Raw genomic sequence first — 27,798 nt, 5'->3', positions numbered from 1 at the left:
TTGTGATCTATTGGTTTCCATGGTGACAAATGTGACTTTGGCGAAGGTCTGCGCTCTACCGAGCGCCGGTTCTAGTTTTGTTTCTGTGTCAACGGGTTAATCCAGCAGAAATCAGTACGAGACCCTGAGATGTCCAATATAAGCGCAGTTCATTTCAAAGAAAACACTGATTTTTAAAATAGAATATAATAAAGATGAACAATAGAGAGAAGGAGTCTGCAACCCTTTTTGACCAAAAGGGTTGGCTTCGCAATTTTCCACCAAATATGAATTTTCTGGGGCCGGAAATAAAACTAAAAAAGTAATTATCTGGAATGAAGAAAAAAAGGTTTGCAGGTTGAATTCATAAAGTGACGCTAAAATTTAGATATACTATATTACATCTTTTAAAGCCATTTTCAGAGGGTTTTTTTCTGATTCTTCCTTCTTTTTCATGGATTTTCCCACTTAAGTTGTTTTATGCATATTGGATATTTTAGCCACTATAACTATTTATAGTTGCTGTGCGTTCCCTGGTGGTTTGAACACTTTTAGTTGTTCTTTTTTTCCACTGAAGAATGGAGAGGTCTGGAATTTTTTATCATAGGTACAATTCAAATGTGAGAGGCTGAATCTTAAAAAAAAATAAAAGAATCAAGAGAATCAGATGGTGTAACTTTTTAATAATTTTGTTTTTGTTGCATGAAATAAGTATTTCATAGAAAAGAAAAACATAATTCTGTGTTATCAATTGTACTCATCCTACTTTTTGGAGTTTATACTAAAAAAAAAAAGCTCTATTTTCGTCTCATCTGATTAAAAACAGGAAACTTATTTTGAAAAGTTTTAAAGTTTTGTGTTTTTATCAGGTTGTCATCAACAAGATCATGACAAACTGGAAACCACGTGTTAATGTTTCACCACTCTGCAACGGAGCTTAATGTCCACATGAGGTCGCTGTTGTTTGGTTAATCTGAGCGCTTGTTGAGAGCGCATGCCTACGGGAGCGCGCATATCCCGGGAGGAGGTCACGCGGACGCGCTCAGACGGTGAACGGGTGAACGGAGTGGACCAACTCCTCGGCGCACCTCCTTCTGTTCCTCCTAAACTTTTAACTTCTTCATGTTGCCGCAGCGCCTGGAGGATTTCCCCTCCTCCTCCTCCTCCTCCTCCTCCTCCTCCTTTTCAACAATATAAAATCACTTTTCTTAGTAACAAACTTCGTGAAACGACACTTGAGTTTTGTTTTTTCATTTTTTACGCGCTGGAATCACGGACTTCAGCGCGTGCGGTCCTGCGTGGTTTTGGCCGCACGTGTTACCTGGATGACGCACAGGTGAGCCCCTGCCGGGTGGCGTCAAAACCCCTCCAGCGGGGGACATGCGACCATGTCCCGCTTGACGCACCGGCTCGCGCTGCTCTTCCTCCGCTTCACGCTCATCCTCACGGTCAGTTTTTGTTATTATTATTATTATTATTATTATTATTATTATTAATAATAAAGGTGTTCACATACTGTAATTCTTTCGCAACGTTTGATTTTATGATTGGTGTCTTTGCGTCCACTTTACATGCTCCTCCTCTGCTTTACGTACTTTTCACGGGATTAGAAATCACAATAATCCCAAGGTTCCCGCTCGATCACCACGTCCACGTTGATGTATCGTTATTTCCCCTCCGGGGCTCCTGCGCATGTTTTTAAAATGGATTTACGCATCGTTTTGTTGCGTGCGTAAACCTTCCACCGGTTGTTGTTTATTCGACACCATTTGGACTCCCCGTCGCTGTAAATCATCTCAGACTGGGACCAGATTACCACTGCGCGACCAAACGCCGCTGAAGCTTCTCATTGTTTAACTGAAACGTGAATTATTGATCCGGGTTCCGGGACGCTGGTACATTTTTAAAGTTCACCTCTAAATTTACTCTTTCCTTGGGTCTATATATAGAATCTTCAGCTTCACATCGCCTCCTTAGTCTTACAGTGTGTGTGCGCGTGCGTGTGCGTGTGTGTGTGATGGGAGCGCATCTGCACACACTCCTGTGGATATTTGACTGAAAAATCCTCAGTCTGGATGCAGGACATGTGGCGTCATCGGTCGACAAACCCTCTGAAGCGGGGGAAACAGGGACTGGTTGGAGACCCAAAGTCCCGTCTGGGGTGCAACGTGGTGAAAGAAGCAGTTTTACACGCGTGAGGTGGAAAAAAAAACATTAAGGAGAGATTATATTCACTAAAAGTTAGTGAATAATCACTCACTGAAGTTATTTAAACCCACAGTAAAGTGGTATCAGCGGGAGGAAGATGCTCTAGAATAAACCAGATTTATAAAGTGATCAGCTGAGATGACCCACCAACACGCCAACAGTTTTTATAAAGGGAAAGTACTACTACTACTACTACTACTACTACTACTACTACTAAACTACTCGAGGAGTTTGGTGAAACTGTTAAGACACCGTCAGGGGTGGAGCACTTAAATCGCTCCGACCGAGGCGCCGGTCACTGGAACTCTTGGAAGCGGTCGGTTCTGGACGTCACCCAGAAAATCTCTCTGCTTTTAATAAGTACTATTAATATTATATACTATAATATCACATCCAACACCAAAACTGCAATCTTTCCTGAAATCAGGGGGCGGGGCCATCAGTCGCTCGTCTCTGCTTTAGTCGCGAGCGAAAATAAAAAATCTGATGCTACGATGGTGGTCTGGACAGTATATAGTTCATTCCCTAGAATACTATCATGTATTCAAAAGTATTTTTATTCCGTGGGACTGACAAACACCGGAGTTTAAATCCTGAGCAGGCGTCAGGATCATAGTTTGTAATGTGAAAGATGAATTTCACAACGTTTGTCTTTCGCAACCACGGAAAGAAAAAACCTGCGTGTGCAGTATTTATTATATATTAATATATATTTCTGCTCTTCCTGTTGATCTGTGCTGAGACCTGCTGCAGAAACATCCCAACAAACTCATTTCTTTCTTCGTTTGAAGGCAGTGGAGATAAAACCACGAGAGCAAATCTTTCAACAGGTATTAATATTGATGTTTTTTTATATATATATAGAAAAAAATAAACAAAACTCGGGTACATCTGGAAGTTTTCCTCGTGTGTTCAGTTTTCCGCAGAGTCTGCAGCAGTGGAGACAAACTGGTGCAAAAGAAGCAGAAATATGCCGACTCTGCAGTTCAGTCTCAAATTATATCAAATTTAATTGAATGAATGAATGAATAGTTTATTTCTTTAATTCAACACATAGAAAATCTAAATACCAACAAGTAGGGTTCACTTTAACAGATCAAGACACATTCCTAGGAATACACTAGAAAATATTAGAAATAACTTAATGTACCTGAACTTACCTTTATTGAACAATAAATGAGAAAAGAATAAAATTGAAAAATAAAAATGATAAATAGAAATAAAACGGCGACGATGTTCATCAAGAAAATGTAATATGAAAAATAATTTATATTCAGATGTTAAATGAACAGACAATGAATGATTTAAAGCAGGCAAGTTACTGAATATTTGTTTTTAAATGAGTGGATTTGAATTTTTTATTTTTTTCTTCTTGACAAAAATAGAAATCGATATATAAAATGCTTATAAAAATACATACAAACACATATTTCGCAGTAATGCACCATAGTTTCTCTCAAAAATGATCATCATATCATGATATCATGGTTTATCATCACTCTCATGGTTTCATCCTCAGCTGCAGGTCGACCTTTCACTTTGCATGTGACAAGTGCTTTCTGTATTCCTGTCCTCTGATTGGCCGTTTGCTTTGATTCGTCGGTCAGATTGTTTTTTTTCGGGGGGGGGGGCAGGAAACAGTCGTGAGGTTCTCAGCTGGAGGAAGGTAAGCGGACGGTTCGGCGCGAGGTAGAAACATGCTGACAGGTCTGCAACACTGAGGCACACACACACACACACACACACACACACACACACACACACACACACACACACACACACACACACACACACACACACACACACACACACACACACACACACACACACACACACACACACACACACACACACACACACACACATGTATTTCCCTGCAGACTTCCTCCAAACTCAATATTAAAGCTTAGAAAAGTCATTGTTCTGGTATTCAGATGTTATAGCCATTAACCACTAGAAACGTTCACACAGCACAAGGATACATGTGCAGCCTCAAACTGAGCACAACTCAAGGGAGCGCTTCACGAAAGAGTCGACAGCAGAGGCGTGAACTTTAGTCCAGCAGGGCCGAGGCACGTTTGTCAAACAGTGCGCGTACAGGTGAACTTTTGACTGCAGCAGGAGGGATTGTTCACCTGTCGGCGGTGGAGATAGTGACGCTGATACGTGCGGCTCCGACAGGTTAACGGAGGGTTTCCTCACTGCCAGCTGCACTGGGAGATGCAGAGAGCTCACAGGGACTGTCAGAGGGAGCTGCTGCTGCACACCCAGGAGGCCCCCGCCGCAGGTACACACACACACACACACACACACACACACACACACACACACACACACACACACACACACACACACACACACACACACACACACAGTTTTTCCATCACTTTAGAGGACATCGTACTTGAAGTCAGTGCTCTGGTAGTTTCATTAATGATAATCGAGTTCTTCAAATTTCTGTAATTCATTATTCATGATTGAATCACAAATATATCTTAATAAAAAAAATCCTCATGAGAATATTTCATGCTTCTATTTCATAGAGGACCGAGGAACAGTTTTCAACCATAATGAAGAGTCAAAAACTGTAAAGGGTGCAACTATACTGTACTGTACTGTAACTATACTGTACTGTAACTGTACCATACTATAGACTACTGTACTGTATTGTAACTGTACCGTACCATACTGTACCGTACTGTAACTGTACCATACTATATTCTACGGTACTGTATTGTAACTGTACTGTACAGTACTGTATGGTACCATACTATATTCTACTGTACTGTACTGTAACTGTACCATACTATATTCTATGGTACTGTATTGTAACTGTACTGTACAGTACTGTACGGTACCATACTATATTCTACTGTACTGTATTGTAACTGTACCATACCGTACTGTACTGTACAGTACTGTACTCTACCGTACCACACTAATGTACCGTGCTACTATATACTATGCTGTACTGTACTGTACTGTACTATACTGTACTGTACCATACTATATTCTACTATACTGTACTGTGCTGTACTGTATTGTCACTGTACCATTCCATACTATACCATACTGTACTCTAACTGTACCGTACTGTACCATACCATACCATACCATACTATACTATACTATACCTCATCATCACTAAGCGAATAACTTGATCTAGAGTAACTATACTACTTGTGGTAGTAATGAGATTACCTGTTATTCCAGGCTGTCGTGCGGCAGAGCTGCTGTCTCACACTGCTCACCATGAGCATTAACAGTTACTATTCCTCCAAACTCCTTTTTACTCCTTCTTGTTGTCGTCATTCAACAAATGTGTTTCTTTCAAGAAGCGCTGACGTCCAGCTGATAGAGCATCTTCCTCTCTGACTGATGGAACTTCAGCTGTTGTTGTTTCTTATTTATGGTTCATGTCCTAAATTATCACAAGACCAGTGAGAAACAGGAAGTCGTGTTCGGTTGAACTCAGGCTTTGTGTGTGTGTGTGTGTGTGTGTGTGTGTGTGTGTGTGTGTGTGTGTGTGTGTGTGTGTGTGTGTGTGTGTGTGTGTGTGTGTGTGTGTGTGTGTGTGTCCGTCCTCAGGATGTCCCGGGGAGTGGGACAATGTCTCGTGCTGGCGCAGCGCGGTGGCTGGCGAGGTGCTGACCCTCCCCTGCCCCGCCTCCTTCCTGCTGCTGTTTGGAAAGCACGGTGAGACGTACAGCTCCTCTTCCTCCTGCACCTTCACCTCCCATCGCCTCCTTCCTCATCGTGACACATGAACACAGTTGGGGACGCATTTTATTGTGACGCGTTTTCTATCTCGAGGTTGGAATCTCATCACATCGAAGCGTCTCCTCTGTGTTTGGTGTCCACGTTTGACGGCCGGCGTCCTTCCTCCCGGCTGACTCCCCGAACTCTCGTCTCGGTGTCGGTGCTTCATCCATCCTGCTGATCGCTGCTCGTCGCTCACACTTCTCTCACGTCTCCTCTGCTTCCTCCTGCCATCAGTCTCACTTTCACTCCTGCTTTCATGTCCGAACTCGTCTCTGCTCCTTTGTCTCATGACTTCATAGAAGTGACTGCGCACCACTTTTCTATCCTACTGTAAAGAACTCATCACACATAAACAGTGTTAGTGTATAAAATGTAACGAGTCTCGACAACCCTGCTTTTATTTTGAAAACTTTTTGTATTTTCCACTCTGGTTTTATGTTTCTTGACCTTTGAGCTGCTGTGACGTGTGAGTGTTCTATTCTATTCTAAAACAGCTCTGCTCTGAGACTGATCAGAGGTTGCCAGGTCTGACAGTTTCAAGCCCAAACAAGATAAAACCAACACGATACAAAACGGCTCAAACAGCCACACACTCACCAAAAATAAAAAAAAAACACATATCATGAATGTAAAATCAACATTTTAAAACACATAAAAGCTTCACAACTGAACAGAAATGACTAAAGAACAAAAGAAGCACGAACAGGATCGTGCAGCCAATCACAGATCAACGCCCATTAAAACCAGCAGAAAGTAAACAATAACAAAATATAGTGACTGCACGTCATATTTGATTATCTAGAAAGTTCCAGAGGAGATTTAGAAGATCTAATAACACTTTTTTATTTCTGCTCTATATTATCTATGCCACTATGCAATGACGAAACATTACAGGTTAAAGAGAACAAACAGCAGTGGATCATCCACACCTGTTCATTTCCTGGGATAAATGTGCAATAAATTAAAAAATATATATATATATGTGCTAAAATTGCTAATAAAACTCACATCTAAATGGGACAGGAGTTTTACTGGTGACCTGGTTTGAAGTGTTTGTCTCGCTGTGGGTTTCAGGTAACCTCAACAGGAACTGTACGGAGAACGGCTGGTCCAGTGTTTACCCCGACGTCACCGCCGTCTGCTGGTCAGACAACACAGACGAGCCCTCAGAGGTGAGCTCAGAGTGGCGACTCACACAGGTGAAGGTTTTTCACTCTGTGTGTGCGTGTGTGTGTGTGTGCATGATGTTTGATTCTAATTAGGACGTTAAAGGGACTAAAACTTTTCTCATATCTGATGGTTGATTAAGCATTTTTCTGATTCACATCATCACAGATTAAACCTTCAAGCTTCCTCTCCTGAGTGATAAACTCCCAGAATGCACCAGTTCATATCGACGCAAAATAACCAGTGGTGGTTTATCTCGCTTGTTTACCAACGTCATGGTCGCGACCCCGACTTCTTATTACCTTCTGTGTGACGTTCACTGTTTCAGCTCTACAGACTTTCAACGTTTTTGTAAATTAAACAAGATAAATCTCAGCCTTTTTTAAATAAATCTCTAAAACAATGCAACATACTGATGCTCTGAAGTTGTCTAAAGGACAGTTACGGTTTTCTAATGTAACGTGAAAGAAGTCATTTTAACGAAGACGTCTTTAAAGATAACACCGATATTATACATTGAAACAGACGTCTGTAACAGAGACACACTTAAAAAGCACCGGATCACAACTAAAGCTTTGATTAATACTTAAGTCAAAAAATGTAATGTCTTTTAAGAGATAACAACGTTCCGCTGATTTCCTGTGGTTTTTCGTAATTTCACCGTTTGAGTTGCGTGTTTTCTTATATGATATCTAAGTTACAAGCTAATTTTTTTTTTGTGTTATTGTTCCAGCGTAATAAATTAATGTCTAAACATCATTCACATCTTATATGTGATTATTTAGTCCCTTTTTCGGGGGTGTAACAATTACAAATCTGTAAAAATCTATACAAATTTCTTAAAAAAGTGTTTTAATTAAGAAAAATTTCCCTTAAAAAGGTACTTTTATTTTGTTTGATTCACTCGAGATGAGCTAAAGTCTTCTAATGTTCATAGTTTAAGGTCATTCCACAATATAAATCTACAGCTATCGCAGATCTCTTCACCGCGACAGTTTCCTTCCTGCATGCAGTGCAGGATGACGAGCTTCACGTTCAGCACATTTCTCACTGCGAGCTGCAAACAAACCAGACAGTCGGCTGATCAGATGCAAAAAAGAAACCACAGGGTGTTTTGTGTGCGACGAAAACTCCCTCTTTTGTAATTTCGGGTCGGTGTGAGACTGAAGCAAGCAACTCTGGTTGTGGTAGAGATAAGATATAGACGTGAGGTTAAATGAATCAGGCTAAATAGAAGTTCAGTACAGAGTTTTATGTGAATTTTATTTATTTATTTACTTATTTTTTAAATCAGTTCTGTTCATAAAGCAAAAAATAGGATAAAGAAAGAAACTGGTTGAATTTAAAGAGTTCATGGAGCCACTTTAAAAGTCAATATATCAGGATGGACAGAAGAGAAAGTATAGATACAGAGAGTGAAAGTCATCAGAAAAATATATAGTCGGTTCTTCTCCTGACTGCTTTAATGGTTAAAAAGAGGAGAAAGTACCGACATTTGCCTTCAAATATGGGGAGTGAAAGTGAAAAGCCATCAGTAAGGGTATATTTCCACCTTCAAGTCGACCGTCTGCGGTGGCGAGACGCGGGCTTAAGCTGGACGAGTTCAGCCGGCGGTCTTGTGACTCTCCCAGATGTGCTCCAGCAGATGAAGGCAAAAAACTCCCCGGATCTCCTCGTCCAGCTGTGGGATTTTTGAGGATTTGACCCGGTGGATGTTGCAGGTGGTCGACTCTCGCCGCCGCCGCCGCCGCCTGCTCGTGTTTGAACCGCCGCGTTGCCTCCCGGAGTCTTCTCCGTTATTGCCTCTGATGGCCGCTGCATTCCTGGATCCTCTGTTTTGCACTGAGCTCTGAACAAGCGAGAATCACCCAGGGTCGGGGGAATATCCGGAAACATTAAACTGTTGAACCGTGCCGCACACACTCATCCTCCGATTCTTCACAAGAGGCACTGATCAGTGTGGAGTGGTGCATCAAATAACCTTGTGATCTATTGGTTTCCATGGTGACAGATGTGGCGTTGACGAGGTTTAGGTTCGTTCTGTTTTATACTCGCGCTCACATCAGTGTTGTTTCTGGTGTGTTTGGAGTCGCCATGTTCTCCCTGTGGATGAATGGAAGGCTGAAGAAGAAATATAGAAATATATTACCGTCATCTTGTGTGGCTGAGAGACTCCTGCTGGACCTGTAACCTCATTTCCTTCTAACTATGTGGTTTTTCCACTCATTGTCTTCCCCCGACAACAACAACACACACACACACACAATGGTTCCTACCAATCGTTCGTCATCGTCAACATGAACTGACACTGACTGAAATGTGATTTATTAAGTTTATACGCTGCATTCAAGCTCTGCAAATTCATCCTGAGAGAAGAATGATTCAGAAAAGAAAAATTCCATAACTTGCAATTAATTTAGAAAATATGATTAATGACTAATTAATAACTACATAAACGCTTAACTGAATAAGGCAAAGCACTGTTATTTGGAGGAACTAATCTCAAAGCATTAAACACTTTTTTTTTTTTATTCCTCGTCTCTGAACTGTTTATCTTTTGCTTTGTACGCGGTCGTTTGACACCTGCATCATTTGATCACAGTTTTCGCAGAAACGTCCTCTGTAGCCAGAGGAACCGGACGTGTGGACGTTGTAATCTCGCTTTTCACGACGATCCTCTACATTCGCATCAGATTAGATAACAAGTTTGTGTTTCAGTTTTGGGTCGTGAGAGCAGCGATAACTCCGATGAACGTGCCTGATCGACATCGTGTGTCACACTGAGCGACTGATACGACTGATATACCCGACGGCAATGCAAGCGTAACTTAAGATTGTTGTTGGAGTCTTCTCGTGTGCAAAAAAGATATTTTAAGGAGGAACAAAGTCGGTCTTCGTCTCCAGGGTTAGTATGGGGGTCCAAGTAGGAGACATTGTGAAGCATGGAAGCATTTGCAGACATAATCTACTTAAACTCACATATTTGGAGACAAAAAAACCACAATTGATCGATTTTATGAAGTAGCCACATGATACATGTTGGGGATTTTTAATGTGGATTATGCACAAGAAGCTCTTAAACATTGGCAGAGACGAGATGGTCGAAACCCACATTCTCTGCTCCACGTCCCACAAATGCATGTTCCTATTGCACCATTAAAAGGGATGTAATCAGACTCTGTGATGATATACGAGTTATTGCTAAGAAACGTTGTTAAAATAAAGAAATAACCTACTGTAGTTCAGTTGTGTTGCTCAGAAATGTTAATGCTGAAGGCTGTGTACTGAAAGTAATTCAGTGAATTTAGTGCACATTTTACTGTTTAACTTTTTCCACTAACTATGAGTTGTCGTAACTATTTTATTGAAGAAAAGCATGGAAATGTTGTCCTTGGCCTCCGTGTTCTAAGGTCAAAATGATCCAGTATGCAATGAAATTCATGGATTATATGGTGGGAAAAAAAACAAAAAAAACCATATTAACAAGGATTTGTGAAGTTTAGTTCATCTGCTCTGCATCTGTGGTGACGGCTGGGAGGGGCCTGACCCCGCCGCTGAGGACTGCTGGTCTGTTTGTATATTAAATACGACAACAAAATACATGAACACGCTAATATCAGTCACTGGGGACAGTTTTCGAAAGAGCTTCACTTTTTTATTGGAGTTATTTATCTGTCTTGACCCGGAGTGTAAAGAACCGCGTTTGAATCCCTGCTGCAGGAAGGAATCCTGTGTAAAAACTGCACACGCCTATATGGGGATGGATGGATGGATGGATGGATGGATGGATGGATGGATGGATGGATGGATGGATCTGAGTGCTTCACCCATCAACCCAGTGCAGGTTGTCGAGTCGGAGGGTCGATGTGGGCTGAGGGGCCAACAGTTGACCTCAGTTCTCTGCACAATCTTTTCCAGATGGACAAAAAAAAACAAAAACAAAAAAAAACTGCGTCTCTTCAGCAGGAAACGAGCGAGAAGCTCCGCTGAGCGTGGCGCTGTGGGAATCCCACACCTGAGGGCCCTGCAGGGGGTCACCGTCCAGCTGTGTGTCCGTGAGAACCTGCACTCGGGGCCGCTGGGGGGCAGGAAGTGGCAGGAAGGGGCGGGGCCAGTGTAGGACAAGCTGCTGAAAACTGCCATTTGATTATAGTTACAAAATAGTAATAAGTCCAGCCTCCCCCGTGTGTCAATGATAGTTTACTATATATATATATATCTATAGTTACTATAACTATTATTGTAGTGTCGCTCTATAATCTGGATGTTGGCGCTTCTTGAAGGAACCTGAAACACATTTTTATTCCAGTAGATGATTAGTCGGTGGGGTGACAGCTGCACTCCGCCAGTGTTTCGCTGGCAAGTCCACAACATTTCTTCATAAAAACATTTAAGAACGGATATTCATCACTAGACTCATGACAGATGAACGTTTGGATTGTGCATCTCTCGTTTGGTTCGACTTCATTAACAACAGCCTGTAAATCTGTCGTCACAATTTCCTTCAGACATTATGAATCTGGCCTGCGAGCGCGTGTGGACGGACGACGTTTCTCCAAACGTGTTGATTCATTTCACTGTGTTCAGACACCGAAATCGGTAAATCTATTAAAGAAGCTTTCGTGCTCTTGACTCACTGTTATGGAGTGGAAAGTAACTAAGTATTTGTACTTTGTAACTATACCTAAGTGCATAAATAAACCCAATGCAATCCTCCATGCAATATGCTCATTGAGGAGTTTCTTTTGTTTTTCTGTTCCGGACAACGACAACACTGTTAAAAGAGAACAGTTGAGAAAACTATAATAATCTATAAGAACGTATTTACTATGTAAAATACATCCACCCCCATATTCTGAACATGTCCACACTTATAGGCACCGTGTGCATATTTTTCGATTATATTGTATTTTTATCTGCTTTTTTTTAGTTCCTGCTATGTGTGCTTCTTTCTCTTTACTATCCTGTTGTACCACTGCAAATTTCTACACATGCGAGATAAATAAAGGGATATCTTATCTTATCTTAACTTATCTTAACTTAGAATTTCAAGGCAACTTTTTGCAGCAACGTTTTAGAATTTTCTCAACGATCTTCTATTTCATTGTCCTTGGTCGTCTTTCATTCCAGTTCCATTCACATCGTTCTGCGAATAGTCGCTACTAATAATTCTTCATTTGACCAATAAATATTTGTTTATTAGCGGCACAGTGGGAAACACAGAACTACTAAAAGTGAATCAACCCTACAATCATTTTAAGTACAATCAATAAATGCATTTTTATGAATACATAGTTTTCACTTGCATTTCTTCGATACATGTCCACTGTGCAGTTAGATAAACTGTCAATACCTCACAAGGTTGTTAAATACACTTTTATTTCACTATTCCAACAATAACACCTCTGCTCAAACAGACACACGCAACAGGTATGATAATATTGTTTGAAAAAACTTTAAATCAGTTTTTCAAAAGAACCAAAACAAGATAAATAAAAATATAATAACTAAAGAAAAAAAATATATATATCGATTGACAGCACTAGTTTTTACTCATCCCAGCTGTTTTTAGCCTCGAGATTACAGCGTTTTTGGGATGCACATTAAAAAAACAGTTTATTGACAAAGAATTTTGTGAAAGCTTCATGGAGCCACTACAGAGGGGCGCTTTCGTTGTAGAGCATCTTCCTCCCACTAACTCATAAAGAGCAAATCAGAAACGCTCGTTACTCGGTTGCTTTCTGCTTTAAGTAACTTTTCCACTACAACCTCTTTGTGTTTGATTGTTGAGGTGAAAAAAGTAAAAGGCCTCTTTAAAATGCAGATTCAGTGAAACCTTGTGAACGCTGCTGGTTTCAATCCAGCAAAAATACCGTCTGAAATTATAAAATCGTGTGTCAACTGACCTTCGGCTGTTGGACTTTCAGTAGAATGATTAAAGGAACGTTGCTGGGCAGATGTGATAAAAGCCTCCAAAAATGGAAATCTTTAAGTGAAATACATGCGTCTCTTAATCGAGAGTAGCAGCTGCGTGTGTGTGTTTGTGTGTGTGTGTGTGTGTGTGTGTGTGTGTGTGTGCGTGTGTGAGTGTGTGTGCATGTGTGTGTGTGTGTGTGTGTTTAATGTTCAGTTTGAGCCCGACGGTGAGTGTGATGTGTGTTCACGTGTTTTGTTTGAAATGTACATGTGTTAACGTACACGCGAGCTGTGTGAGTGTGTACGTTAATTGCCAGCTGTCGCGTCAGAGGTGGGGAATGTTGTTTACAGATGACCCGTGAGCGATGGACGGCAGGCGCACACACATAAACACATACATACATACACAGACACACACACACACAAATTTGCTACAAACGCACACGCCCCGCAGAGACACTCACACATGCACATAAAGACACAAACAAATTAACATACACAGAAACTGACAAAGACACACGGAGACAATAATGTCCGAAGACACACAACAAACACACACAAACTCATACACCCACACAGAGACACCTACACAATTAGATAAAACCCAGATGTACACACACACACACACAAATCAAACAAAACCCAGATGTTTTCACACACACACACACACACACACACACACACACACACACACACACACACACACACACACACACACACACACACACACACACACACACTGTTTTGAGATGGACCAGACACATTCTCACCCTGACCCCGCGATCTTCTAGTGAAAGAATCTCTCAGCTCCGCAGAGGAGAACCAGGCGGCTCCACAGCGCCTGTTCTTCATCATCTCACCACAGAATCATCACCGCTGTGGGAACAAGCTGCTGCAGACGAGCTGCTCTCTGTGTCTCGGCCTCGTTACGAGCAGTGATGAGTGGACAGGGCAATATGGACGCTCACTTTGGGATGTGAGGTTTCAGCATATTCTAGACCCGTGGTTATAAAACGGGTTTCTGGGCTCGGGTTCTTACAAGTTAAAGGGTTTTTTTGCTCATTATGGACGTTTTATAACTTAGACGAGTTTGGGACTTTTAACCAACTTCGTCTGGGGATCATTTCACATCAATTCTGAACAAGTGAAAGACAGATTTCTGCATTTTAAACTAGTTTGCTCGTGTTTAAGACGGGTTTTAGATTGTTTTTGGTCAGATTTTAGAGTTGGTATTGCTTATTTGAGACTAGTTATTGAATAGATTTGGACATATTTAGTGACAAATATGATTCTGGAGGAAGTTGTTCATGATCTGTTCGGTTCAGTCTTTTTCTGGATGAACATGATATCCTGGAGGTTTTTCTGTCTGGTTTTCAAACTAAACCACAGAATCAGCTTGACAATGTTATTTTGTTAACAATTTTGAAGACAGATCTGACTCAAACGCAGATTTCAGGTATTGATTAGGTATTGATTTGATTGTTTTTTATTAGGGATCGGCGGAGATGAGCTTAGCTGAATTCAACAGGCACAATTTTCAGTACCGATTATTCTCTTAAGTTGCCTTGTATGTTCGCTCCTCCTCTGAATTCACCTCTGCTTCTTTGGTATATGGAGTTCCACAGGGCTCTATCCTAGGGCCCATCCTTTATTTCCTTTTTATTACCTTCCTCTGCTGCTAACGACTATCACTTATATGTACCACTGAAGAAGAATGACTTTAAAGCCTGGATGGATTTAAACTTTTTAAATTATAATGAAAAGAAAACAAAAGTCATGTTGGTCTCATTGCCTTCTGTGAACCCCGCTCAGTCGATCCGTGCCCCCGGGCACTGTATACAAAATGGTAAATCAAATTATCTTAAAGTGCTTTTAAAACTGCTTTTGCAGTCCCAGACGTGCTTTACATTGGTAATCACATTACTGAGGTCTGAGAGGAAGGTCAGAGGGCATCAAACCCTTTCTGCTGCTGCTGACAAACCAACAGTGACTCTACTCTACACGTTACACTCGCTGCTTCAATGTTTTCTTAAAACTGCTCTCAAAAGTCATGTTTACTCCCTGGCGTTTGACCCAGCATGAGACTTTGCTCTGGATTTTCATGTTTTATTGTTTTTATTATCTTTTATTGGGTTGTTTTTTTGGTGTGTTTTTATGATCACTTATAGACGGCGCTTCCATTTAGCTTTATGATGTGTCTTCGCCCACTGTTAGCGGGAATTGGCTTCGGGATCAATGTTTCTGTGATTATTTATTTATTCTTTGTGTTGTTTGCCAAAGAAAAAAGATGTAACTTGGGTTTTCAAACAATCCAGTCTCATTATGGACTTATACTACTTTTGGACATATACTGAACCAGTTTTTTTTTTGTTTCATTTTTTTTTTTTTTTACCATTTTTCTTACAATTTTCTCCACATCACAAACTACAAACTTACTCGAGCTCCTTCACGGCCAGACCTGGCGGCAGGGACTGGTGCAGCTTCGTAACTTCTGCAGAGCACCTTGAACTTCACGTTGTCCTTGTTCTTCTTCGTCCTCCTGGCTGGCAGCAGGAAATCTTTGACTTCTTCTGTCTTGCAAGAACGCCGGTCACCAGAGAGGGGATGATAAAAGATTGGTTCGGTGAGTTTGTGAGAGTAGTGAAGTGGTTCGGGGATAGTTTGAGGAACACAACAACCAGCTTGAGGTGTTGACTTTGCCCATGAGCTCTACTTCACAGCTTCCGTCTTGGTGCGGGTAGCACAGCAGACCTTCAGAGGTCTATTACTGTTCATGTGTCGGTGGAGCAGAGAGGAGGACATCCGCAAAAATGAACTGTGGCTGATTGGTGTTCAGTGTGGAAAGTTATTTTGCATTTAACAGCATGTCCGTCTGCAATATCTCATGTATCACAACAATTGAAATTAAAAGCTTATCCCTTGTATGATGATTTTGTACATCACACATCAACTCATTCGAGAGTGCGGTTGCAATACCACTCAAGTGATGAAACAATCTGCTGCTTCTGATCGGCTCCTCGTTGGCCCTCATGAGGCTCGGATCCTCACCATCTTCAGGCTGCTGCTTAGTTTCCCCGCTGAAGGTGTGAACAATAAATAATGACGTGACGAGACAATAAAGCATTATGAAGTGACACTCGTGCATAGGATATTGAAATATATTGTATGTGTGCATTGGTACGGCATCAACAAACAATCAGTGGGAATTGAATCAAGCATAAAGATTTCCATTAAAAGGGGCTTTAGACCTATGAGAGGTTTTTGTAGCGTGCGGTGATGGAATATAATTCAAGGAGGGCAGCAGCAGCAGCAGCTGTGCTTCACGTCATTCGATCATCGGATTTGATGGATGTTCTCATTGTTCCCGATTCGATCAACAATAAATGATTCTCTGTTTTGTCTCCAGCTGGTTTTCTACAAGGTGGTGCAGGTCCTGTCCACTCTGGGTCACAGCCTGTCACTGGTCACTCTGCTCACCAGCACTGTCATCATCTGTTTGTTCAGGTAAACACACAAACACACGAGGGGCTCTGGTACTTTTAGGCTAAAGCTTTTTTGTTTTTTTTTAACCTTCAGAGTCGACAAACCCCTCAAATTAATTGGATACATGAACTCTGTCTTCAGGTCTATTTATATGTTGTTAAAACACTCGGGTACTTGGGATGATAACGCTTTGTTGTATAAAAATGTGTGAGGCCCCGGGCTGGACCGGCTCCAGCCGCTGGCCGGACTGCCGCCGTTGTGTTTAGATACATCGTCCCTCAGCGGATTCACACCCTGACACCTCCTGTAAACACACTTCTCCACATGTTGGTGTGTCTGCGTGCGCAGGAAGCTCCACTGCACGAGGAACTACATCCATCTCAACTTGTTTGCCTCCTTCATGCTGCGGGCCGCCGCCGTGCTGATCAAAGACGCCCTGCTCTTCCCCGACGACAAGGCCGCCGACTGCAGCACGCAACCGTCACTGGTGACCCAAACACACCCGCTTATGTTTACTTTACAGTGATGATGGATCCGTCAGGGGAGGCAGGGGAAAGTGAAAGACCGATGATCATAAAAAAAAAATAGAGTGAATATGACAGTTTATGTGCAGCAAATATAATTTTATTGTGATGTGAAGGCCGGCGAAGCTCCCGGGTTTCCTGGACTGTAAAGAGGCTTCACTCAGAGGAGAATAATGTAGGAAAGTCAAACTTTTCATGTAACTGCTTCCTTCTGGACTGATCTAATCCAGCAGCTTCTGCGAAATCGTTCCTCTACTCAGGCCGTTGTGCGTTCAGTCCACGATTCTCTCTTTTCTACATCACATTAGCGGTTGCTCTGCTTTTCTCCAGTCCATCACAGGTTTCTCTCACTCTGAACTTTTTCTGAGCCTCTGTTTCTGTTTTCTGACGCACATTTGATATTTTTAACTTAAAATTCTGCAGTGTGGCTTTTTATCTGTCTTCAGATACGACACTGAACCCCAATCTACTCCCATTGGAGAAGGTTCTGCATGGCTGCAGCCTCCATTGGTGTGTGAATGTGTGTGTGAATGTGATGAACCATGTAAAGCACTTTGGGGCTGCTCATGCAGCTGTAAGGCGCTATATAAGTGAAATCCATTTACCATTTACCATTTCTATATTAGTTGCCCTTCAGTGCCTTTCATTGCACTGCAGCAGCATTCTGTCATCATACAGGGACATCTAGTGGGCCCAGATGGTATGTACCGCCATATTTAGATATATAAGTTGCTTATTATAAACTGCCAAACAAATTAAAAAAAATATATCTATATATATTTTTCGTCCAGCAACTTCCGTTGCATTTTGGGTGTCGGTTTACACAACAACGCTGATCGGAGATACTGAAAACGCAACTTTTTGAAAACACCTCGGCCCCGTCTCTGTGGACTCAGTGAAAACGATCCTGCTGTGCATGTAAACCACCCGGGCCCAGAAGTTCTTCTGCGCATGTGCGAGTTGAAGGACAATAACAAAAACGTTTGCCTCCAGAGCGTCATCACTCCCAGTCCATATTCTACTGGGACTTGGTAGTTTTAAAGTTGAGTCACCCAGAATAGCAATTCAAATTGGTTGGGAAACAACCAGCAGCACCAACTTGTGGGGATTTGACGTGTTTCATCGGGTCTGCTGGTGATGTTCATCTTTATGAAGCAGGTACATTTTATACCCCTTTGCATTTGATGTAATTAAACAGATTGGTATATATAGAGTTAGACCATCCCCCTCAGCAAATGACACCCCGGATATTATCCGTTTGTACAATCCATACGATTATCCATCATAACATCACACTTGTTCCCCTCCCTGACCTCTTTTGTGAAAAATCACCTCTGTGAGGAACCTCCACAGCCTGCAGCAGGACCCGTTCCTCCTTTTGTGGTTAGTCCAGCTGGATGTTTTAGGCTTGTTGTCATCGGCAGAAATAAATTGGCAGAAACCCTCCGTCTCCTCAGTAAGAATTTAAACATTGTGAAGTACTTAAAGCTGGTGCACGGTCCCGTCAGTCCAGCAAGAATTCACACGAGCAGCAGGCGTCTCACCCAGTCTGATTTTTGGTATCTGTGCCTTCATCGAACAGTTATAGTGGACGAAAACTCAGTGCTTATGTTACTGTCATTATGTTCTGTCAATATCTGCATCGTCTGTTTATTAGACTTCACAACAATCCCTCTTGGATCTGTTCATGACATCTAGAAAATTCCCCCATTAAGCAGTACGACCGTCCAATCAGCTTGTGTACATTTTTAACTTGAACTTTTGAGTAACATTAAAAAACACACACTCATACCGAAGAGTTGCCAGATATCTGAGGGTTGAATTATCTTTTTGAAATCAGGCAGAAACATACTGATTGTATTTGTTTTATTTTTATTTTATTTTAGATCTATAGGCTCAGAATAAATCCACTGTGATAGTAAAAAAAAATAAAAAATCCCTTCGGTTTCAATACGGTTTTTCACTGTCAATGCATAGGACCCTAAATAATGAGTGATATAAATAAATTCTACATAAGATCCTACTTCTACACATGTTGGGATGATGTGTGACAAGTAGCTCTGGGTCTGATTTACTGAGATCCTGCATACGTGCTAAATTACATGCTCACTTAAATGATTGAGCTTTTAATCTGCAGGTGTTTTGCGTCCGATTTAGAGAGAATAACACCCATGATTTTGTGTGTATTAGACCGTTGACATGAGAAAGATCTGCTGGAAGCATTAATGCTTCTATGTTTAATTGCACGGAGTGGTTGGAACGATGAGCCCTCAAAAGATAAGTCGAATTGGTTGTGGAGGAAGTTATGAACTATGTTGGAGACCTTCAGTGGTTTGAAAAGAGGATGCAATAATGTACAAATGTCTTCAAACCATCATTTATCATCAGATGGTGAAAGTGAGACGTGTTATCAGGCTGTTTGGTGTTTTTCATTGCAGGTGGGCTGTAAGACCAGCCTGGTCTTCTTCCACTACTTCATCATGGCCAACTTCTTCTGGCTGCTGGTTGAAGGTCTTTACCTGCACATGCTGCTGCTCGTCATCCCCACCTACTCCGTCCGCCTGCCCGTCTACATGCTCATCGGCTGGGGTGAGTGGAGGGACGTGCTTCAGGTGGCGTGGTGCTGTACTGGTTCATGGTTCCATCTCAGGTTGTGTGTGTGTGTGCGTGCGTCCCGAGTTGGATAAAGTGTATAAAGACAGAATATATATGTTACTGCTCAGTATATCACATTTATTATTTATTGCACTTTATACATATTGCAAGCCTGAGCTGTTCCTGTGCACTGTTTTTATGAAAGAAAAGTGTGATTTATGGTGATCAACTAACAAAAATGATGTGATTAATTCATGATGGTGTAAATTGGGGGCAAGAGAAACTGTTACTCCAGAAAACAAAGTACAAAGAGGCTGAAATTTCAACTGAATGAAATGAGTTGCTGTTTACCTAACATTCCTGTCACTGTAAGTGCATGCACATGTGTCAGAGGAGTCACGTCCGGTGGAAACTCACCTATCATCACAAAAAGTGCTTAGCAAAGGATTATAACTAAGCAGATATTATTATTATTATTGGCAAACTACTTTATGCTCGTAAAGCCATTTGTCAATATGAAATCAATTAGAGTTAAACTAATGGAAACATTCGGCCTTCACAGTTCAGAGAAATGATGAATAAGAGGTTGTCTTCTTCCATGAATAAACAGTACAAGAAGTAAATATACTTTAAAGTGAGTAGTTACAGCTTCAAATTACCCCCGCTGCTCGGTGGCACTTCAGTTCCTCACAAAACTCAGACGCACCGGCAGGCCGTGCGTCACGTTGGTGAAGTGGACTGCTGTCTTCAGAGAAAGGTCATCCAGTAAACAGCGTCCCGGCCGCTATGTTTCCTTCTGTCTCGTCCCGCTGCCATGCAACCCCCCCCCCCCCTTTCTACCATCCATCAGCCCTTCACCAACGCTTCCTCCCTCCATGCATCACCCTGCAGCCGCAGCTGGTTAATGTACATGCGGGGGTCACGTTTCCTGTGTGGCACCTCGTGAAGATGTCCAGCGTCTGGTTGACGGAGAGTCTAAACACAGACTCCCCCCCCCCCCCCCCCCCCCCATTGACTTTCAGGAATCCCGTTTGTGTTCATGGTGGCGTGGATCATATGTCGGATTCACCTGGAGAACACAGGGTAAGTCTCTGCTGTGCCAGGAAACAGAAAGCGCACATTTTAGATTGAGATTAAATTATGTGTGTAAACTGAACAATTTAATCTCCATGTCAGAATTCAACATGTCTACAATTCTCACTGACGCATGTTACTGCTTCCGAACAACTTCCTGCGACTGGATTTCTTCTATTTTGTCTGATTTTACTATTATTCCATAGCTGTACCTATAATCTGTTGATAATCTTAATAGAATTATTCCCTTCCTCCATCTCCTTTTAGATCATCATTGTCAAAAAGAATCTGTTCATAATGACTCACCTGGTTAGATAAAAGAGAAATAAAAATAACACATTGTTAGTGCTGCAATATTCTTCCTCCAGTACAAGACCAGTTTAAAAACTTTTCTTTTTTTTTTAATTAATCCTGTGCATTAAGAGTATTTGTATTCCAGGTGTTTACAGTCATTCATATGTTCACACAGTCATTATTTTCTCTTGTCCAGGTGTTGGGAGGTGAACGACAACCCCGTCCCCGACCGGCTGATCAACTGGCCCATCATGGCCTCCATCATAGTGAGTTTTAATTTGAATCTTTCACGGCAGAAGATTAAAACCAGTGGGAGGCAGGTCTCCTCTCAGCGAAGTGCCGAAACTATTTCGGGAGGAGGTTGACTCAAGAAAATAACAAGCTGTTTCTTATGACATCACTTTAGGAAATGAGATCACATAAAAATTCACAGAAACTGTAGTTTAGCAAATGTTTTATGTTCCTAAAAGCTTCTCAGCGTCAGACTTCTAATAAAGGGTTTGGATGACGGGCGTTTTTATGTGCGCGTGCTGCAGCTTGAAACAAACAGTGAAGCCAGGCTGCTTCGACTCACTGACTTTTGAAGAGTTTATGGACATAAAACTGTAAACACGATGCAATTAAATTGAACGAACTGAGAGGACACTTTGGTTTATCCAAGTTTTGAATAAGACGAGGAGAAAAACAGCGGCAGCACGCAAAACGTATGAAGAAAAGAAAAGAAAAGTTCACCGGAATATGAAATTTATCTCATAATACTCGCTGGAGCAGTTTGTCTAACTTAGGCTTGAAACGAAAGGATGAAAACACGAGAATGCATCAGTGAAAATGTCGTTTTCAGTATAAATGCCCCGTTCACACCACAACATTCTGACTCCTTCTCCGCTGAAATATTGGAAAAAGCAACTTTCCTGAAACGCTGCTGCTGCGCTTGCGCCCCACGGCCACAGTAAATAGTTCTTCCACACAAACGTGAATATGAACAGTGTTTGTCCCTAGAGTGCCATGACTCCCAGTCCATGGTCTCCCGGTAGTTTTATTTTGACAGTCGCCTTGATAACAATTCAACTTGGTCGTCTGTCCATACGAATGTCCGTGTACTCGCCATTCGTAATGTTTATAGAGTATTGCTCTCTGTGCATGTGTATGTGGTTTCAGTATAAAAACAACAAACAGCACCCACTAGTGGCCCTACAGGAGAACTACACGGCTTTCAGCAGTTCTGCCATTTTCATGTAAACGGACGTCGTTTTGAAAACTTTGCAGAAACTTTTCTGAAATGAAAACGCTTATTCACTTGAAATGTCATATAAACGGTGCCTAGTAGCATTTGTATACTTATATAAAAGGTACTTCAGCTTCTTTACTTAAGAATAAGAAAAAACAAAAGTACAGGCTCTGAAATGTACTTACGGACAGAAATTCAAAAAAGATGTAGGTAAAGTTAAACATTAACTTGGTTTGGGTTTTTTTCACATGGTTCACATACACATACAGTATATTTACATACACAAGCAAACACTTAGTAACACTTGTTAATACTTTTTGTGTTATACAGTAGTTCAATCATCATTCAACTTATATCATATTGTTTTAACAGAAATCTGTTCAAAACATTAAATTTATCTTTGAGACTCGGAGTCCTGCATCCTTGGATCCTTTCACTCTGACTTGAGTTAAAACAAGGAAGGAGAAAGATTGAAGAATGTGGAAGAGGAGAAAGTACAGATATTTGTCTTTTAATGAAGGCAAGAAAAAGTAAAAGTACCGAAAGTATGCATACCTAAAAGAATTGTACTCAGATGCAGTAAAGAAGTACAGACACCTGGCTGCAGTTGTTTTATTTAGAACAGAACTTTTTCATGTTGTGTTATTGCTGCTCGGTTATCAGCACTTCCTCACCCTCGGATCTCCATTATTTCTACCATCTGATAAAGAGTCTAATTGGGAAATTTCCCAGACAAGATAAGCTTCAGACAAAGTGCATTTCGAAACATGTTGGTCAGCAGGTTATTAATCAGACTCTTCCGTCATCTTGAACTTTACTTCGATCTGTGTTTGGTCAGTTGCAGCAGCATATTTACTCTTTGTTTGCATGTTGCTATGCAGGATTTAGAAGACTGATTTAAAAAAAAAAAAAAAAAGTCTTTCTAAATTAAACATGCATATTGTGTGAAATTATAAGATTTGGAAGGAATTGATGCTTAATTTACAACCTCAGCCCATCTAAAAATCTGTGACTATGACTGTGAATTGACATTTGGCATATGGATGTTCAAGGCCGGACTGTGATCAAACGTGACGTTTCAGTTTCAAGTAGAGGAGAGTTACACTTCCTGCTTCATGGTAAACCATCAGATTTTCAGTGGAGCGCCGTGGCCACGCCCCTTTGACGTCTGAGTTCAAATTTTCAGGAGAGTTTGCGTACTTATAGTCTGTGAGAAATGCAGCAGTTCTCGTAGTAAAAGAAAGTAGAATAAGAATAATTCCTTGCATTCCGATAGGGTTCTCGCCCTTTCAGAGCTCAGACCCTAAAAATGCATTTGCCTTCATTTCTGCAATACATTTTTAGCGGGTCAATCAAATCTTCTGAATGATTTTTTTTTTCCAACTAGAAATATAATTTTATAGAATGACGATGAGGCGATATGTTGACAATGAAAGAGGTCCCGGTACAAACCACTGAGGAACTCCATTCAATGTTGAAGGGGGAGTAGAGCCAGTCCAGTACGCAGCTCATTCAAGTCTCTCCACAGATGTGACATAAATACACATGACAGATTTGAATGAGTATTTCTGATGTCATTAACGTGGCCTTTTCACTTTATTGTTGTTTTTTTTCCGATAAGACCAACTTCATTCTCTTCATGAGCATCATTCGTATCCTGATCCAGAAGCTGCGCTGCACTGATGTCGGAGGGAACGACCAATCACAGTACAGGTACACTGAGGAAATGAGGGATCGTGTTTTACCCTGCTGGCTGCATCATAATTAGATTTCTGTACATTTAACATGGCTTTCCAATACGTTGCTGCAGGCATATCTTATGTCCCGGCTACATTAAAGCGCCATGAGCCGGACGTGTTTTAACTTCACCGGCTCACACGAGCTGTAAGATGTAATCGCTGCCTCTCAGTGTGCTTAGTTAGATTGTAAACGTTTTTTATTTGCTGTTAGAAAAGATGGTGCAGATTATGTCATGCAACGTGAGAAAGGATATAGAGCATTGTTTTCACACGTTCGTTTGATTTATTTTTCCTAACGCTGGAGTGAAATAGATCAATTCAAATGTAGCTGTAGGAAATAAATATGTTTTGCCAATTCTTCACTTTCTCTCAGCACTTGGGGGGCGTGTCTTTATTCTGCAACCAATAAAAATCTCTGGTTACACTTTAACAACACACACGCCGCGTCACGTTTGAAAAAAAAAAATACAAATGAGGAATAAATATAATTTCATAAAGCCGTTATAACCGGCACTGGTTTGTCGTGGTTATTCAGGTAATGGTGAGCCTACATTTAAAGGTACAGTCTGTTAATAATGCAATGCCACTTTTGTGCAGTTGGTGGCAGCATTGAGTCAGTTTAATTTTCGGACATTATCGATGAAATTTTAAAGTCTGATGTTCACTAAGCAAGAAGTTCAATTATACATTAAAGTCATTTTTGTTGATTATCTTAAGGTCTTTTTTTGAATGCGGCTGTTGTGTCATTCCATTGGTTGTCTACGTGTCGTGGCGTAGCTACTGAAGCTCACGGGCGGGCAGCATCTCGCACACCGAATAGCGAACACAATAGACGTTTTGTTATTGTTAACGCCGAACATTTTTTTACGCGCCGTATGTCTTTGACTGTGTGTAATTAAGTTGCGTGTGGTCCAGGCGTCTGGCGAAGTCCACCCTCCTGCTGATCCCGCTGTTCGGGGTGAACTATGTGGTGTTTTTCTACCTGATGGAGTCGGCTGATAAAAACGTGAAGAAAATCAAGATCTTCTTTGACCTCGGCCTCGGGTCCTTCCAGGTATGGCTTTCAACCACGGAGTCGTGCCCACACTTTCTTCACTCGCTGCTTTCATCCAATTTTATGAAGAATGTATTAAAAAAAAAAAAAAAATGCTGTGCTTGCTTGTTCCATTTTTAGACTCATGTTCACTTTAAAAATACTTGAAACAGGTTTAATCACTTATCGAAAATAGACTTTTTAGTAGGTGACGGATTCACTGTTACCGTGGAAACGGTAGATCAGAAAAAACAACGTGTGTCACTGTTCATGTGCAGGACTGCAGATTTGGTTTGCGACAACAAACGTGTTATTCTCTTGCTGTATTTGTTTTGCCAAATGTAAATTTCACAGTCAAGTTTGCTGACTTCATGGTGACTCACCTTCCTCATTTCTGTTATTAATACACCACGCATACTTTTTTTAACTTGAACTTAATGTGACCTTCTCTAAAACTTTGAAAGCGAATGTCCAACTGTTCAGTGTTTCACTGCTTTTTTTGCGCAACTTGACTTTAACAGCAAAATTCACAGCAGCTGTTTGATCCGTGTGTCGACCAAGAACTCCCCTGGTTCAAGTGGAAATGGTATTTAACGCGTCCTCCTCATAATGCTGTTCACAAGACCTGAATCCCTGAGAAAACCTTCTGGGACCGCCATGAGTCTCCATGTAGAGGCTCATAGCTCATAGCTTCACTTTCACGATACAAAATCACTGAACTTTCCGCGTTTTCCAGAAATCTCAACTGAAAGCCAAACGTGCCTCACCTCTGTGAGTAGTGTGTATATTGATTAATGGAGCACAATTACACCCACTGGAGCCAGACGTCAGATTACTGCTGACCTCTAGTGGTCGTGCACAGTATATTAGAAGTTATGTGTTCAAAAAAAAAGTTTTTGCAAAACGTGTTTATCTTTTTGAAACATAGGTAAAACAGTTTGTAAAGTTTGCTTTAAATAGTAATGTAAACTTTTGCTTAGGTTATAACCAAGTCCAGTTGACTTGATTCATTTACGTTGAGATACCTCCTCCCTGGACAAGTGAGAACATGCATAGACAGATGAGAATGTTTATTTACACATCTTTTTGTAAAAAAAATTTATATTAATTTAAAATCTGCAGCATTTTCCCTCCATTTAGAGAAATATACTGTATTTTAAAATGCAGCGTTGCAATGCTTCAATACCATAAGAGTCAAATTTTAACTTAAAACCTTCAGCCTGGTGAAAACAGCAGGCAAGATCCTGGGATCGCCTGCTGTCCAACAGGTATAGTTGTATTGTTTGACCTCTTCTTCCCAAGCAGACGTCTCCCGATGGAGACAAATAAACTTATATTGTGTTTCTGTGTGTTTCAGGGTTTTATCGTGGCGATCCTCTACTGTTTCCTCAACAGCGAGGTGAGCCTTCTCATCCAGAGTTGCTTTGGGTCGTCTTCGTCGCGGCTGACCTCTGCTTTGTGTTGTGTGGAACCAAAAGGTTCAGGGTGAGCTGAGGAGGATGTGGAGGCGTTTATCACTGAAGCGCTACGTGGGACGGGACTACAGGCCCCACGCCATGTCGATGAGCCGCAACGGCGCGGAGAACTCTCAGTTGCCCAGGAACTCCAGAGCCCAGTCCATCCTGCAGACCGAGACCACCGTGCTCTGACCGCACTGGGATGCTCTGCACACATTAAAGACTTGGGAGAGACGTGAGGGACTTTAAAGACATTGATCGTCTTGGGGTTTTTTTGGGGGGGGGTTTCATGCTGCAGCCTGAAGGACTTCTGGAGATTTTTGTCGACCCCACTGCTGAATGTGTTCCGACATCTCGGCAGTTTGAACCCTTTTGTGACCTGGATTTACTTTGATTGTGATTTTATGTCTGTAGAAATGTCAAAAAAAATCTGTTTGCTTTTTTTACAAGATAACTCCACCCTTCAATATCGGACAGTTCCTCTGTATTACTGTGTATTTTTTTTCTTGGTACTGAGAAGCTCATGTTACGAAAGTGTGAGATGCTCATGAATCCTGTCTTATACGTTGGGGGTGGGGGTGGGATGGGGGGGGGGGGGGGGGGGGGGAGGGCAGACAAAATTACTAATATCTGAACACAAACTTATATTTCTCTGCTTCCTGGAAGTCTTTGGATTTCTTAGATCTCATTACCAGTCCAGGAGTTACGGTTAAAAGTGGTGGCAGGATAGGAAGATTGAGATTAGACTCAAGATCTACAGATGATTCTTTTAGTTTTTACTGGCTCTGTAAATCAATTTCATGGAAATAAAAGATATTTAGCTACGAGGTAATGTTTCTATCTAGCTATCTATGGTATATGCATCTTGATCTATTTATTGAGATCTACCTGTCTTCCCATCTCTCTGGATCTATTTGACTATATATATTTAGATCTCTGTCTCTCTCTCTCTCTCTCTCTCCACCCAAACAACCATAAATAAAAACCTAATAAATATTTACACCCAAATTGAATTTCTAAATGTCTTTAACATCAATAAACGATCCTTCAGGTTTTATGTATTCTGAATGTATTCTATTCACTATTTTATAAAAGACAAAACTATCATGAGCCAATAAGTCTTGAGTGAATTAGCAGGTATATTGAACTGTATAAACCGACTTTCTTTTGGTTTCTTTTTTAAACTCTCTGTTTTCTTTGATGCCCTCTCCGTCTGACCTCGTTTTATTGTACTTTAATAAAGCTTGCCTTGCAAACTGCAGCTGACTGACTGGTCACAGGCTGATTCCAGCTCCAGTGCAGCGGTAATCACCTGTCCGCCTCTTTCTGTGACGTAACA

At 41.3% G+C, this 27,798-nt stretch overlaps 1 protein-coding gene across 1 annotated transcript; it reads left to right on the top strand.

The window, feature by feature from the left end:
* Positions 1–1,017: 1,017 nt before the first annotated feature.
* Positions 1,018–27,285, top strand: LOC308125521 (vasoactive intestinal polypeptide receptor 2-like). Its single transcript, XM_080489354.1, has 13 exons — positions 1,018–1,427; positions 4,369–4,474; positions 5,776–5,883; positions 7,024–7,121; positions 16,439–16,536; positions 16,864–17,002; positions 19,478–19,628; positions 20,657–20,717; positions 21,199–21,268; positions 23,852–23,943; positions 24,885–25,023; positions 26,360–26,401; positions 26,481–27,285. Exons 1-13 carry the CDS (start codon positions 1,368–1,370, stop codon positions 26,649–26,651), a joined length of 1,335 nt encoding a protein of 444 aa, XP_080345480.1. The 5' UTR covers positions 1,018–1,367; the 3' UTR covers positions 26,652–27,285.
* The last annotated feature ends 513 nt before the right edge of the window (positions 27,286–27,798 follow it).

The sequence above is a fragment of the Lipophrys pholis genome (genome assembly GCF_963383615.2).
Source record: "Lipophrys pholis genome assembly, chromosome: 20".
Lineage (NCBI taxonomy): Eukaryota > Metazoa > Chordata > Actinopteri > Blenniiformes > Blenniidae > Lipophrys > Lipophrys pholis.
This window is presented reverse-complemented; position numbering and strand designations above follow the sequence as displayed.

What these genes read in the sequence shown, in the direction of transcription:
- LOC308125521 (XM_080489354.1), top strand. Translation starts at nt 1,368, where the DNA reads ATGTCCCGCTTGACGCACCGGCTCGCGCTGCTCTTCCTCCGCTTCACG. An exon ending in TCGGCCTCGGGTCCTTCCAG is followed by an intron (nt 25,024 to 26,359) that starts GTATGGCTTTCA and finishes TGTGTGTTTCAG; the next exon opens with GGTTTTATCGTGGCGATCCT. An exon ending in ACTGTTTCCTCAACAGCGAG is followed by an intron (nt 26,402 to 26,480) that starts GTGAGCCTTCTC and finishes TGGAACCAAAAG; the next exon opens with GTTCAGGGTGAGCTGAGGAG.